The sequence below is a fragment of the Somniosus microcephalus genome, chromosome 11 (assembly GCF_052327205.1).
Source record: "Somniosus microcephalus isolate GS21.2 chromosome 11, FLI_Smic_1.0, whole genome shotgun sequence".
Classification (NCBI taxonomy): domain Eukaryota; kingdom Metazoa; phylum Chordata; class Chondrichthyes; order Squaliformes; family Somniosidae; genus Somniosus; species Somniosus microcephalus.
Genome location: NC_140997.1, coordinates 176,005,736 through 176,021,192, shown reverse-complemented (window position 1 = coordinate 176,021,192; position 15,457 = coordinate 176,005,736). Strand labels below are relative to the sequence as shown.

The 15,457-nt window shown below is 40.6% G+C and overlaps 1 protein-coding gene across 2 annotated transcripts in view; it reads right to left on the bottom strand.

Annotated features, from left to right (window-relative positions):
- Positions 1 to 5,338: 5,338 nt before the first annotated feature.
- The window catches only part of LOC147110995 (uncharacterized), a 147,804-nt gene continuing 137,685 nt past the window's right edge, over positions 5,339 to 15,457 (bottom strand). Inside the window, exons 3-5 of one of the 2 annotated variants that reach the window (XM_086001445.1) lie at positions 10,086 to 10,331; positions 6,536 to 6,715; positions 5,339 to 6,159 (exon numbers count right to left, since the gene is read on the bottom strand). In XM_086001445.1, coding sequence (XP_085857571.1) covers positions 5,921 to 6,159; positions 6,536 to 6,715; positions 10,086 to 10,331 — 665 coding nt within the window. In that variant the 3' untranslated portion in view covers positions 5,339 to 5,920. Of the gene's footprint in view, positions 6,160 to 6,535; positions 6,716 to 10,085; positions 10,332 to 15,457 lie in introns of those variants that run through there. The other variant, XR_015080026.1, reaches the window with a different exon arrangement.

The window sequence follows — 15,457 nt, the reverse complement described above, 5'->3', positions numbered from 1 at the left end:
CCCTCCTCCAAATCGTTAATATAGATTGTAAAGAGTTGGGGACCCAGCACTGACCCCTGCAGAACACCACTAGTTACTGATTGCCAGTCTGAGAATGAACCATTTATCCCAACTCTCTGCCTTCTGTTAGATAGCCAATCCTCTATCCATGCCAGAATATTACCCCCAATCTCGTGATTTTTTATCTTAAGCAATAATCTTTTGTGTGGCATTGGTTCTCCATTAGATCTTATTGATGCCTTCCAAGAGTGGATTTATAAATTTTAATATTAAGGCCACATGACTAAGGTGATACAGCATTATAGGCAAAGTGATGCACAGGCACTGTGTGTTGGAGCTTCAGTGGACTGTAACATAAGGCTGGATTAAATACTGTTGCCGATATTAGTTAACACTTAATGGTTTCTTACATCATTCATATGTTCTTTATTTAGCAAAGCCATTAATTCATTACATTTTTGTTAATGTTATGTTAATCTGGCTGACAGAGAACTATCATATGAGTATACAGCTTGAGGGTCCCAGATCTGGCAACCACAAGACCGAGGCCGAGCTGGTTTTTGAGTTTTTCCGGACTTCGGAACGTGTTTCTGATGTCCAAAGTCCAGAAACACCCGAGCCCAGGTTGCGATATTTCCAGACTTCGGACATCAGAAACACGTTGCGAGTCTGGAAATGCCTGGGCCAAGGTTGCGATATTTCCGGTTTTTGGTAAGCCTCCTTCAGGGTGTCCGGATTCCGGAACATTCTATGGATTCCGGAACTCCAGATTTTGGATATCTTAAATTTGTTATAACATGAGTTTTCTAATCTGTTATACCATTGTAGGTAGGTGTTGAACGAAGGACGTGGAGAAAATTGGAATAGCAAGTAAAAGGTGTGTGACAATGGGAGGGTTCTGCATATATATGCATCAAAAGAAAAAAGGACAAAAATGGAAAAAATAAGTTGGAAAGAAAAATATTCAAGATCACAGGGAAAACAAAGTAGAACTGCACATTTCTGCTGAGGATGCAAGATAAACACAGAAAAAATACAAGGGTAGGAAAGGACCATAAGGCCAAACATGCCACCCCTTCCAGACATGGTGAAACCCCACCTATCGTTGACTCATCCCCTAATCTTGCAATCTCTTCAGATGGGCAAAAAGAAATATCTGTGGCCAATTCAGAAAAACTGTGAAATCCTTCTCCAATTCCCTAAAAGAATCAAGCAAAGCTCCATAAATCCTCATAATCACAACTACCAGCAACTTACCCTCTGTTACTGGAGATGTTTTGTTCACTCAGGAAACTGTCAAATTCCTTTTGCAGGAAAGCAGTATACCCACCGCCATGTTCAGGTAGTTTGTTCCAGAGAAGGATGACTCTCTGCAAAAGGAAATACTTCCTGGCATGTAGCCTAACTCTTCGCTTAAATATTTTATAAGCATGCCCTCTAGTACATATATCCATATCCGTCTCAAATAGCTTATCCAATCTGACTGAATCCAATCTCTTAATCATTTTAAAAACATTTATTATATCCTCTCTAAGCCTTTGTTTCTCTAAAGTAAATAGCCCTAACTCATAGTGCCTATCCTTATAACTAGGAGTCCTTAAGCTAGGTATCATTCTGGTCACCCTCTTCTGCACCCACTCTGTTATGTTCATTAATAACTAGACATTCTTATTATGAACACAGCTAGCTTCTAGCTAGTTATTTATTCAGTACACGTTCTCTAGGTACAGTATCTGTAGAGGCTTCCATGTGTGCTCCTGTGTGCAGGCTGCCATCTTGACTGTTGCCTTGTGGGTAGCCTAGCCTCATGGGTAATGTAGTCTTAATATAATATATAGCTGTGTAGTGTAGTCTTATACATACAGCTCTACACAGCTCTACTGCTCCACCTAGTGTCCACCACAGAATGACATGTTATTGATCACTACATCCTCCTTTCTTTGAGGTTTAACAAAATCAGTATCAATCAACTTTCAAGAAAACAATAAAGATAATATCAGTAACACTTTTGTTAGTGCTCTATAAACATAAACATTTTCAAAACAGTCAACACATTTTCAAAGCTTTACATTGTACTCAAAGATTAAGTCTATCAGGCTCTTTTACTTCACGTGTGGATCTTCTCAACACGGGTAAGTCTGATGTGTCTTCATGAGATTGTTCTGGCGGTGAATGACAAGATGCAGTTGCGGCATTGTCATCAATCTGCTCTTGTATAGATCGAGGTCTCCTTGTGATCTTTGCTTGGAGAGGGTTTCAGTGTTTCCTTCACTCTTCATGCCATAACTCTCAATGTAGTCAATGCACTCTCGAAAAACTGCTGCCAGCTGGATCCCATCATACAGCATAGTCCTCTCAGCAGCCTCGGCTAATGGAACACCAAAGATTAGCCTGAGGGAAGAAGGAGTATCCACCGGAACTGCTTCCTGCTCTGGTGCAGGCTTCTTCTTTTTCTTTTTCTCTTTCCACTGCTTAACAACATCTGCTGCGGTTATATCTTTGGACTTTTTCTCCTTGTGTTTTTCCTCTTTGTGCTTTTCTTCCTTTGGCTTCTCTTTGACCTTAAAGTCTTTTTCTTTCTTCTTGGAGAAACTAGGCTTTTTGAAGACATGGATACCCTTTGGCCTTTTCATCCTTGATGGGCTCTCTGCTTCATCACCTGAGTCATCTGGTCTGCTTATGGCACAGTTTATACGGTAAACTCTTTTGACCAGTTCTAAGTCCTCACAAGCTTTGTCACCTAGTATCAAATCAAGTCTTTCAGCCACAACAGAAAACATGAGATGATGCACTTTGTCTTTGACTGTCACTTTGAGTCTGCATACACCTAAGCTATCTATTTTCTGTCCATTATAGTCCTTCAGCAGTACTGACTTTTTCTGTATTTTGGGCTTTTCTTTCATATTGTTAATGTCACTCATACTGATTAAGTTTGCTTTTGCCCCAGTGTCTAGTTTCAAGGTAACTAATGCTCCATTTACCTGCAGTGGGATCATCCATTTGTCCTCTTTTACTGCATTAACTTTATGTTCAGCATTGTCCATTTCTGAAGGCTGCACATTTTCTGTATCCTTTTTGATATTGTCACATGACACCATTCCTACAAAAAATGTCTCACTTAAATCAGTGTCCTCAATTACATTAACTCGTTGCCCTTTCTTAGTTTTTACTTTTGAAAAGCATTGTTTGGCAAAGTGATTCTTTCCATTACACTTTGTGCACATTTTTCCAAATGCTGGGCGTTGTCTTAACTGGTGTTTGTAACCACAGCATTTACAATTAAAAATATCATCCTCCGATTGCTTTTCATTTCTGTTCTGCCCACGTTTCTTCCCCTTGTAGGACACAGCACCAACAGCAGCATTATCACTCATTACATTCGCATCATTATTGATTTCACTGAAAGTCTTCGCATGATTTCGAGCTAGCTCGCTGGCTTGGCATATTTTCACCGCATTTTCCAAATTTAGTTCGGTTTCTCTCAACAGACGTTCCCTGACTTTTTTATCATGAATACCAAACACAATCTGGTCACGAATCATGGATGCTTTGAGCTCAGAGAAATTACATGTCTGTGCTTTCAGTTTCAGATCAGTTATAAAGCTATCAAAAGTCTCATTTTGTTGCTGTGTCCGAGAACGGAAGATGTATCTTTCATACGTCTCATTCTTTTTGGGAGAGCAATGTGCATCAAATTTTTTTAGCACATCTTCTAATTTTCCTCTGTTCTCCTCTGGATTAAATACAAATGTATTAAATACCTCTATCGCCTGTGGGCCTGTAACCGTAAGCAGCAACGCTATCTTCCTTGCGTCTGGCTTCGTACTGAATCCGATGGCTGCAATGTAGAGTTCGAATTGTTGTTTAAAAGTCGACCAATTGTAGTCGATTTTTTCTGTGAGATTCAAACGCTCTGGTGGCTTCAAATTCTCCATGTCGCTTTTCACAATTTTCAGCAGATCTACCCCACTCCTGGTACCATGTTATGTTCATTAATAACTAGACATTCTTATTATGAACACAGCTAGCTTCTAGCTAGTTATTTATTCAGTACACGTTCTCTAGGTACAGTATCTGTAGAGGCTTCCATGTGTGCTCCTGTGTGCAGGCTGCCATCTTGACTGTTGCCTTGTGGGTAGCCTAGCCTCATGGGTAATGTAGTCTTAATATAATATATAGCTGGGTAGTGTAGTCTTATACATACAGCTCTACACATCTCTACTGCTCCACCTAGTGTCCACCACAGAATGACATGTTATTGATCACTACACTACTCCAGGGCCTTAATATTTTTCACCATGTGCATGGACCAAAAGTAAATAAAATACACAGTATTAATATGACAGATTCTTATATACCCTAAATTTGTTTTATATTCAATGGGCCTATCTATACAACCTAAGCCCTATTTGCTTTTCCTATACCCATGTCACATTGCCTGTGTACCTCTAAAGAGTAAATTACCCTCGAGTTCCTTTCTTGATCCGTATCCCTTCATGGCCTCACACCTCCTGTTCTCTGCAACCTCCTCCAGCCTCTACTCAAGGTCTCAGTGTCAAACTCATAGGCTTATGATTCCTGTGAGTCAATGGCTCACATATAACATTCCCATTTTCTTTAGCATTCTGGGGTAAATGGAATCGGGTCCAGCTGCTCTATCAGATTTAAGCACTGTAATCTTAGCTATGACCATTTCAGCAGTAAGTTCTATCGAAGCAATGTGAGAAAGGAAAAGAAAAAAAGGAAAAGAAAAGAACTTGCATTTATCAAGCGTGTTTCATGACCTTAGGGCATCCCAAAATGTTTCACAGCCAATTACGTACTTTTTGAAGTGCAGTCACTGTTGTAACATAGAGAGATGCAGCAGTTAATTTGCGCACAGCAAGCTCCCACAAACAGCAATGAGATAAATAACCAATTAAAATGTTTTTAGTGGTGTTGATTTGGGGATAAATGTTGGCCAGGCCACCAGTAGAAGTTCCCTGCTCTTTGGATAGTGCCATGGGATATTTTACATCCATCTTCGAGGGCAGACGGGATCTCGGTTTAACATCTCAGCTGAACGATGGATTCACTGCATTTTATAAACACTTTTAAGAACCAAGAGAGACTCTTGCATGTTCTTTAATATTGTACAATTACAATTCAAAAAATGTTCTTGTAAAGGATAAAGTATATAAGAAACCCTAAGGCAGTTGGTGCATTACTCCATTTTTATCCGGACTGTACAAGTAGTTAGTGTATTAGTCTACTATCAATGAATGTAGGGAATCTCACTGAAACAATCAGATATCGAAGGAGTGATAAATATTCTAGTAAGAACCAATGAAATGAACACTATTGTGCATTTCTTTTTATTTATTTATACAGTTGATATTAATAACAGAAAAAAGATGCATAACATGAGAATAACACCACCATCAAGCTCCTTACAAAGGTCTCGAATACTTATACATCGATAAAGTATGATTATGCATATGAGTTGTACCTTTGAAAACTCTACATTACAAGTCTCATGCTACAATATAATCAAATCACTTCTAAATTTTCAAATATTCCATTAAGTAATTTTAAGTAGAATGTATCTTTTAAAATAGTATTTAAATTCAGTGCTCAAATTTTAATACTTTGCTTTGTTAACTTCTTTAGTACCTTCATTAAGTATCTGCAATCTTGAGAATTTGCAAACCAAGGTAGAAATAATGCACATTAGATCAAGGCATACACTAATATATTCATATTGTGTGGAGGGCTTTGGTTTACTGTTAAACCATGTTAAAGTTATAAGAGATTTGTGTTTCTAATTTACTTTCCTTTCGTACACATGAATATTGTTTTCTCATTTTCCATAAATATGCTACAAAAACTCAAGTCCAGAGCCTTGACGAAGGACAGAGTTTAAAGGTTTGTCCCTCAGTGGTCATGATGGAAAACAAAGACCACAGCACTCAGAACAGATCCCCATGCAATCGGAATTTACACAACTTTCCTCCAGATCCTCACAGTCCGTACAGCATGGCAGACTGCAGTTTCCAACATCTTCACAACAGCAACTGCACGCATTGAATCCACCACATGATGCACCATCAGAGATGGATTTGCACAGGAACAGCATTTCACAAAACAGGCAGGCTAGCAGGCATTGGACACAGCAGTCTTCTTAATCATATAAGGGAAGTAAAAGGGGGAAAAAGGTGATCTAACATTATAAAGATTTTATTATATAATATAGACAGACAACTTATGACACTTAGCTCTAGAATTAGAGCTGCACTATAGGTTTATTTGTGGATATTTTCAGAAAATAATGTCTGAATTCTGCAGTGATTAAATGCAGGTATATATTCGCAATAAGGCCCTGCCTTTGCTCACTCAAAGAGAGAGAGACTGTGTGATTATGTATCCACACTATGATTCTTAGCTTTACTGTCACGCTCCCTTCATATCCATAAGGGAGCTCAATGATAGCAAACTTCAGAAATTTCTAAAGCTAGCTCCAAACACTCACTGGTTTCCTGACAGGAGTCAAATATACCACAGTCAAACTCACACTTGCAGTTACAATCATGGTTGTTAAGGCTCACATCAGAATTATATTTATGACAATGATAACCACATGTCCGGATCCATAGATTTGCACATGTGTGAGGTAGCGTGAGCAGAAAATCGTAAAACTGGCAGAACAGACAGGCCAGAATGAGGGACGCACATTCATCTGATAAGAAAGATGGGATGATAAAGAGACAGGGTACAGTTAGTGGTTATGAAATAAGAATGGTGGAAACATCAAAGACTACCTAGAATGTAATAGAAGCAAATTAGGTAGCAACACAAAGTGGCAATAAAATGTAAATAAAGTTTCAGTCAACTATGAAGTAATATTAAATGCCTAACTATTTTGATTTTCTACTGAAAAAGACAACATTTTGCTAGTTTGTAAGGGAGGGGATAGAATTTGGACAATGATTTCAAATACAAATTTGCAAATCACAAATTTAATGGCCATCCCATTAGCTGAGGCATTTTTCTGAAAATACCTACTGCAGCATTAAGGCTAGTTCAAAGTTAATACCAAATGACATTCTGTATTATCAATAACAGCTGTTACTCATCTTGTACATTCACTTCCTAAAAATACAATAGGCAAGTCAGAAAGAACTCAGTTGTATTTCAGAGGGCATCCAGCAATGCAATATAATTTACATGACTATTCACAACATTGTAGCAAGATTTTAATAATTGTGCAGATTGCAAATGGCCATAAACAATAAGCTAACACTTAAGGGAACACAATTTAGATAATGCACATTTTTTTTGTTGCTCCACCTCTATTGATGCAATGCATCAATCATTTAGAAGACTATTTTACTTTTTGGGATGATGTAGGGGCATAGAGCAAAACATCTCTAGTCAGTGCTGCAGAATTACTGAACTCATATTAAATCTAACTGAATGAGCTTTTCCCTCAATGTTTCAGTGAGTTTAGCCAGTGAGTAGCTGGATCATAAAGGCCACAGAAACCCCGACTGGATTCCTGCTTTGCGGCACAGGTACTACAATTGGTCTTCGCACCCATGGGTTAGGAAGTGCAAAAGCAGTCACCGTTTTCACCCCTGATCACCATTCCGTGGCCCTTACTGGAAGGACACATGTGTGGACATCACATGTAATCCAAATCAGGCTCAGGTTTGGAGTCTACCATGTTTGAGTAGCTTGCCAATGCTCACTGTCAGGGCTCACATGCGAGTAACAGCTGTTTGGATAAGGTACTGAAGAGTGACTAGGGCCCCTGGAACCGCACCCCAGCAAGCAGTCAATGACTTCGGGAGAAGGAGGGTTGTTATTTCAGAAGTATAAGATCAAATGGGCTGAAGGGCCGTCTTCATCTGAATTCATCTTGTGAAGAGTGATCTCATTTACTATGATAGTTTAAGTTAATTTATGTGTGTGAATGGAACATGCTACAGGAAGCAATGCATAAACTAAGTGACACATCCTAATCAGTAATCCAGTTGATGTCATATAAACTAGATGATTATGAATTTATTTCCAGTTTTTAAAAAGAGGTTTGTTATTAAATTTTGATACATATTGAACATTTCTGCATATTAATAAGCCAGAATGTATATTTCAGTTTGAAGACACAGCAATGATGATATAGGAAACATGTTTAATCCTCCAGAGCAATGTATAGTTGTTTTAGACACCATCCTGTCTTACTCCAATACCATGCTACATCAGACTAAGTTAACAACTGATTGATCAGGGAGTCTAATTTGGTCTTTTAATAATTGGCTTCTTCCGATGTCGAAACTAATCTTTAAAATACCATTCTAAACCTGAATGTCTTTCGACATCCACTAGCCTATTAGTCACAACACTGGTTTTGGGTTCAAGTCCCCAGGCTGTGACATACTTGAATCTATTTGCCACAGTTGGGTGTTATTTTTGTCCCTTTGTCAAGAATTATTACATTCATAGAGCAGGGAAGCACTAACACAACCATCTTAGTCTGCTGTAAGTGTAAATTCTGTTGGGCGATCATACTGGTATCATAACCTGGAACACAACGTTGTTCTAACTGAACAACAAAGCAAGGCAATGAAAAGCATCTTTGTGTGGGGCGTAAAAATTCAGTTGTTTACGCCTCCTGTTAGCGCCTTACGAGGGCGCCAATTGGGGCACAAAGCAACTAGCGCCCGGGCACGGTGATGTTTGCGCCGCTCGCGAAATTAACTAGCTAAACACTATCGCCACAATCTCCTGCGCCGGCAGATCGTGACGTCAGTCGAGCGCGCAACACCCCGTTAGCGCCCCAGACCGGATATTGAGTGGTGCCCCCTCCCTTACCGCCTGCCGTTAGCAACGACAGGTTCAGGGGAGCGTTATGCTGTCAGAAAGGGACTCAGGGGGCCCTATTTAAAGGCGATCGTTTCCTGCCTTTTTTTGTCGTTGACATTTTTGCACCACGCATTCTGAGAGAGAGAGAGAGAGACTTCTGGAGAAATTCAACACTGTGTGGAGGAGTTTTGAATACTGAGCAGCACTTTTCAGGTTTATTTTGATTTGCCCTTCCTTGCTTTGCCAGTGCTCTGAGGTAGCGCCTCGCTCCTCGGCTTTTGCGCCTTAAGACAGGTGTGAAGCGCCTGATTTAGCGCTCCAATCACCTCCAAGGGTGATAAAAGCCAAGTTTGCTGTCGGAGGTGATAATTAGCGCCAAGCGCTAAATTTTGCGCACGGCCGATAATGGCGCCCCAAACGGGGTGATACTGAATTTTTCCCCCAAAATGTTTTAAATTATAACTTTAACTTTAATTAATAGGCCCTGAAATTCCTGGATTGGGACAAGGGCGTAAGTCTGATTTTCATCCTGGCCAGGCGGGGGGGGGGGAGGGTGGATGGCCTTTGGATTCTGCCTCGTTTAGACCAGACATTCACATTTTGGACAGGGGGGTGGCCATAGGTGGATCTCCTGCATGATTTTCTATGTCAAGAGGCCATGTTGGATGAATTTCTGAGGCTTTGCTAGGAAATTCCCCCCTTTATGACTTTGAAAGGCCTCAGCGGAACTCATCCCAGTTAAGGCCTAGTTTGAGTCCCTTTGAAGCCTTCTGAAGGTACCAAACATTTACTAGAATAAGGTATTCGGTTCCAGAATAACGTTATCTTCTTTAGCATCAGAGTAGCCATGGGAGCTGAAAATATAATAATTTTTTTTCTTTGTCTTAGTTGAAGGACTTTGGACAGAATGGCAAAGCACCCCTCTGCCTTCAGATTAGGTCAGGCCGGGCGCCGTTGATGCACCCTGAGAGATACCAGCAGTCCTTTCCAGATATGTAAATAACCTTGGCCCAGCGATTTGGGCTGGGGTCTCTGGCCTGGGGCTAGGATCATGCTCCGTTGCACCTATACAAGTGGAGCGAGCCCCCAGGAATTTTTAGGCCGTAAAATTTTGTACATTGATAAGCTACCTGGAGAGCTGTAAAATATCAAAGCTACGATTTCTAGAATTTTGTTTAACTTGGATGTAATCTTCCAATTTTACTCTGTCCTGATTTTAACATTTTAGTAATCAATAAACCTACCGTCAGTGTGTTTGTTATGAATTTGTGAGCTTGCTGATTGACAACCAAATTTACTTTTCTTACTGTCCATGGAGCATAGTGATGGAGTTGAACCCATCCACGAACCATCAGTTGGTGTCTCTTTAGAAGGTGACGGTGAACAGCCTGAACACACTGCGGCATCTTTCCTGTATTCTGGTACAGTACTAATAACTTTCCATGTTCCATCATCTGAAGGTTGAACATTTGATGAAGGGAAAGTATGATCTAGAACAATACAGAAAAAAAACTATTGTATCTGCTGAAACATCACAAATCAAATGACAAACAAAACTAAACAGGAAGACATATGCTCGATGTCTAATACAGAACATTGTTACATTGGCCCAGAAATTCGGGTCTCCACGGGTGAGTACGCACGGGGTACTCACCCGTAGGCCGAATGGAAGTGCTGGTTTTCTGCATGCACTGCACATGCGTGGGAAACCGGCACTTCCGATCCTCTGAACAAAGGGGTTCAGAGGTCAAACGCGCGCGCAGGGGCGGCTGCACGTGCGCTTTGAACTTAGTTTTTTTTTACAGGTTTTCCCGGGAGGGTAAGCCTGCAGGATTTACACATTTAAAAAGCAGGCGTAAGGCCTGCTTTTTGCAAGGTAAGTGGTCAATTAATTAAAATTAAAACATTTTTTCCACAGGTTTATTATTTTTAAATACTTTAAAGCAAGGTAAGTTTATTTTTAGCCCCGTTAGAATATAAAATTATTTTTTCAAAAATTTAAATGATTGTTTAAAATAGTTATTTAATGTAATTTATAGTTTATTTAAAAAGTGTGATTTAAAAAAAAAATTATTTGAAGGTTTACTGCTATTTTGGGGCCTGTAGTATTTATAAGTTTTGACAGGTCTTCCTGTCAATCTTATGAATGGGCTTTTCCCTCCTTCGATTGGCTGCCCATGGCTCACGTGATCCCAGGGGACGCATCGCACTAACTACGCCCCTGGGACACGCAAGCACAGCGCGCCGGCAGCTGGGCCAGGCCCCGGAGCAGAATTCCACGGGGCCCTACAGCTGCTCAACTGCCGGCGCGCATGGTAAGTGCAGGTCGGGGGCTTGCACCCGCGGGAAGCCCCCGACCCGAATTTCTGGGCCAATATTGCTTTTTAATAGTGTCTTAAACTGCACTCTGGGGGGGCATTACTGTTACACACTAATGGTCATTCTCTATTTTACAACAGAAAAAACAAATGGCATGTGAAATTCCCACCTCTTTTGCAACAAAATAATAACTGCTTGAGTTAAGTGCAAGTTATCAAATTATACAGCGCAAAGAAAACAGTACAATTAGAAATATTCTCCAATAACAACTTAGGTAATTCAATAGGAAGCAAGGCTTTGACTTAACTTATGAGATCGCAATAAGTTTACAAAATTTCTGTTGTAACCATTCAAAAATACACAGAATAGACATTAAGGTAAATGATCATTTTCCTCTATATCCACATAAAAAAAAATCACTTTGTACTCAGAAACAACTATGGTTACATAGAGGAGGTATGGTGGATAAAAAGAGCCACTGTGATTGTCTTGAGAACGATAGAGTGAAATAAGATACATTCAAAAAAAGGGGAGAGGCATAAACCTGGTAACTACAAGCCAAGTAGTCTAACATCAGCGGTGGGAAAACTACTAGAGACCATTGTCAAGGACAAAATGAATTCTCACTTGCAGAAGCACGGGTTAATAAGGGACAGCCAGCATGGATTTGTTAAAGGCAAATTGTGTGGCAAGGCAAGTTGAGAAGGCAGGTAGGGAGGCAAAATCCAAAGTGACCTGACATTAATCAACTGAGCAGCCTGCGGGTGGCGCTGTCCAGGGAGAGTATAAATACTCGGGCACGGGCCCAGCTTGCGCAGGACATTCTTAACAGGAACTAGTGAAGGACACAACTAGACCTCCATGTTGTAAAACAGTTGATTAAAGCTTTGTTTAACGCTTAGACCAAGTGCCTAGTAGTTTTCTTACATCATGACCCAAACTGCATCAGCAGTAAAAGGGGAAATTAGCTGTGAAAAGGTTCTAGCAGTTGTACAAAGTGTTGCTGGCAGTCTGGGAGCAGGTTGTGCAACCATCCTCTCAGCCACAGTGATGCTAGACAAAGAAAGGAGCAAAAAAAATACAGAAAAAGTGGGATTTTATTCAAAAATGCCCATAGCTAAGTAAAATGGTGAAGTTGTTGCTGCTAGATGAAGGGACATCAGATCATTAAATGCCAATACAGATCCAACATGTACACAAATAAAACTAGGAGTTAAACAGATACTAGAGATACTTCAGGATGCGTGGACCCTGTGCCCGCCCACACCCCCCCCCCCATGGGTAGCATTAACTGACTTGGCAGAACACACTATACAAACTTTTTCCAGTTGGTTTTATAGGTCCATTTAATTAACTCCTTTTATGAACTAGTCAAGGTATCGACTATTGGAGGCAGGCTTTCGTTTAACAATTACTTCCTTTAAGTAGTAGGGCCATCAACTGGAAAGTTTACCATGTTGGATATATCTAGCCCGAAACTGTAACAGGAGATCACTTTTGTGGACAGTGAAATCCGGGCTCTTCTCATTACCGAAATGCCGAGATCCATAGTTATAAGGAATGAGTAGGGGGCTGGTGCTGGTGTGAATGTTTGTTAGAAGCCTCTGGAATTTGATAACAACTCCTCTATTATTTCCAATCGTCTTTGGTGACTTAGTTGTATCACCATGATTGGATGATTCAAACAGGGATATATTGTGCAGATATATTGGCAGAATGATACCAGGGTGCAAAGGTTTAAATTATGAGAAATGGTTGCATAAACTTGGCTTGTATTCCCTTGAATTTAGATGGTTGAGGGGTGATCTAAACAAGGTTTTTTTTCAAATGATTGTGGCTGATTGTGAATGTGGTCTGCGCAGTTGGCAGTCTGATGGATGAAGTGTTCACAATACACAAAGGGGTAGAAATTTGTCCCGGTGGTGGCGCAAAGTGAGCGGTATTGACTGCAATCAAACTGAATATCAGGCACTGCGTATAACGGGCGGCCGATCCAACACCGGCCATTTTGCGGCACTGACGGAGATGAATTTCTACCACAAAAACAGTAAAGAAGTTTCTAATCTGACATACAAAAGATTGTATGACAGATTGTCTGTCACATGGCAGATGTTGATCATCCTGCCATCGCCATTTACACTTCATCTAGAGTCATCTTTTGTTTCTTTACTTGTCCCATTACCATCTCCTTTTGCCTTGTACCATCATCCCTTTTGTTTCTTAATCTCTCCTGCCTTCCATCCTATCACAAACCTTCTCCTTTGTTCTTTCCTCCCCTCCCCCCTCTCCCTGCCCCTACACTTGCATAAAAACTCTTTACAACTCCAATTTTTACCAGTTCTGATGGTCATCGACCTGAAACATTGGGCTGGATTTTCTCAGCCCCGAGGAGGCGGGCATGGAGGTGGGACTGCTGGTAAAGTAGCGGAAAGTGGGGGCGGATGTCAAACCCGCCCCCATCCCGCCTTCGTGCCCTTTTGCCAGGAGGCGGGAAGATGTGCTGCTTCGGGTCCCTTCTCCTGGAGGCGGGAAAGGCATTAAATCCTTTTAACTGCCTGTTAACAGGCAGGAAAAAGGATTCGTGCCATTTTGCCTTCTCAGGTGACGGCTTCCCGACCGCGGAGAACCCCGCCGGGTTGCAGGAGACATGAAGGAGGTCTGCGGGGGTCGGAGGCACCTGGAAGTAAGATGTAGAGGTGAGTGATGGGTGCAAGTGTGGAGTGGTAAGTATGGAAGGTGAGTGATAAGTGTTAAAAAATGTTCACTTACCTTGTTTTCTTCCTACAGCCTTCATCCACCCTGGATCAGGAGACTCGACATCTTCCTTGTTGATTTCACAGAGTGGCTGTTGGATCCTCCGACCCAACAGCCATCTGAAATCGACAAAGTTGAAAGCTTTCATGAATTCTGAACACAAGGACTCATCAAACTACAGAGAATGTCAGTGTTTGACAGCTTCACAGAGCTGTCAAATGCTGACATTTCTTCTTTCAAGAAGTCTTGACAGATAGCACATCAGACGTTGACGTGCTCTGTGAGTGACTTCCCCCTAATTGGCCTGCTGAGCCCGCAAGTCAGGCTTAACAAGGTCAGAGGAAAATCCCTCTGGTTGGTCAGATGATGATGGAGGCGGGACATTGACAAAACAAGCAGCAGTCCCGCCTCCAACTCGTCTCCATTGAGAAAATCCAGCCCATTAACTCAGTTTCTCTTTCTACAGATGCTGCCTGACCTGCTGAGTATTTCCAGCATTTTCTGTTTTTATTTCAGATTTCCAGCATCCGCAGTATTTTGCTTTTGTACAAGATTGAAGAACTGGTCCAATCTGACATCACAAAATGCAATGTTAGGAGCAGAGAACCCAATGTGCTTCTTGGGGAAAACAAACCAGCACTACTGCACAGATGCTGGAGGTATACAGAACACGAAAATAGGAGACCATGTGCAGCATCCCTCATGACTGAACTCAAGACCCCATTTGTTTATGAATGTTAAATCATGTAATTTCACGGCATAGGCTCGACAGGCTGAATGGCCGCCTTCCCTGCTGTAACCATTCTATGATTCTCCAGAACCAATCAAGCTAGGCCTAACACTTACATTGTGTGAAGCATGCTGAATGAAGCAGAATAATGTTTTTTGACCTTGATGCCATTTATGCAATCTTATTTTCATCTTAATACATAAAGGTCAGGCTAAAACCTATTTTTTTTAAATGACATCAATCATATTCACTCAAGTGTGTGTTGAACTTATATGTGTGATTTCATATGCATACAGAATTAGCTATACAGAGACTGGCAGTCCATCTGTAATAGCTCATTAGCAAATGCATGAAATGAATGCTTTACTTAATAAATTACAGGACTGTGGTGAATGTGAGACAGTAAGTACCATTAACTTCTAAAACTTCACTATTTTATGTTTGGACACAATTTCAAACATTAAATTTAAAAAGCCGTCTAATGTCACATTAAGATGTACATGTTTGTCTTTAATATTAATATCCTATCTACGTGTGGTGAATGACATTAGTTAAGGTTTGTGGTGAAATGTTGAAAGCAGGCATATTCCAAAAGTTCCACAAAATAAACAAAACACTACTTAAACATGGCCATGTCAGCTTTTTGTTGCTTCTTAATTCAAATATGTAAAGTATCATTGTATTATATTTTATCATTAAAAAAATGTGTTGACAAAATAGGTATGATTCATCACCAGAACATAAAGTATGAAAAATCAGCTGAAAGATTTCATTATCTGTCTCACCAGAATAAATGACACCTATAAGCCTCTG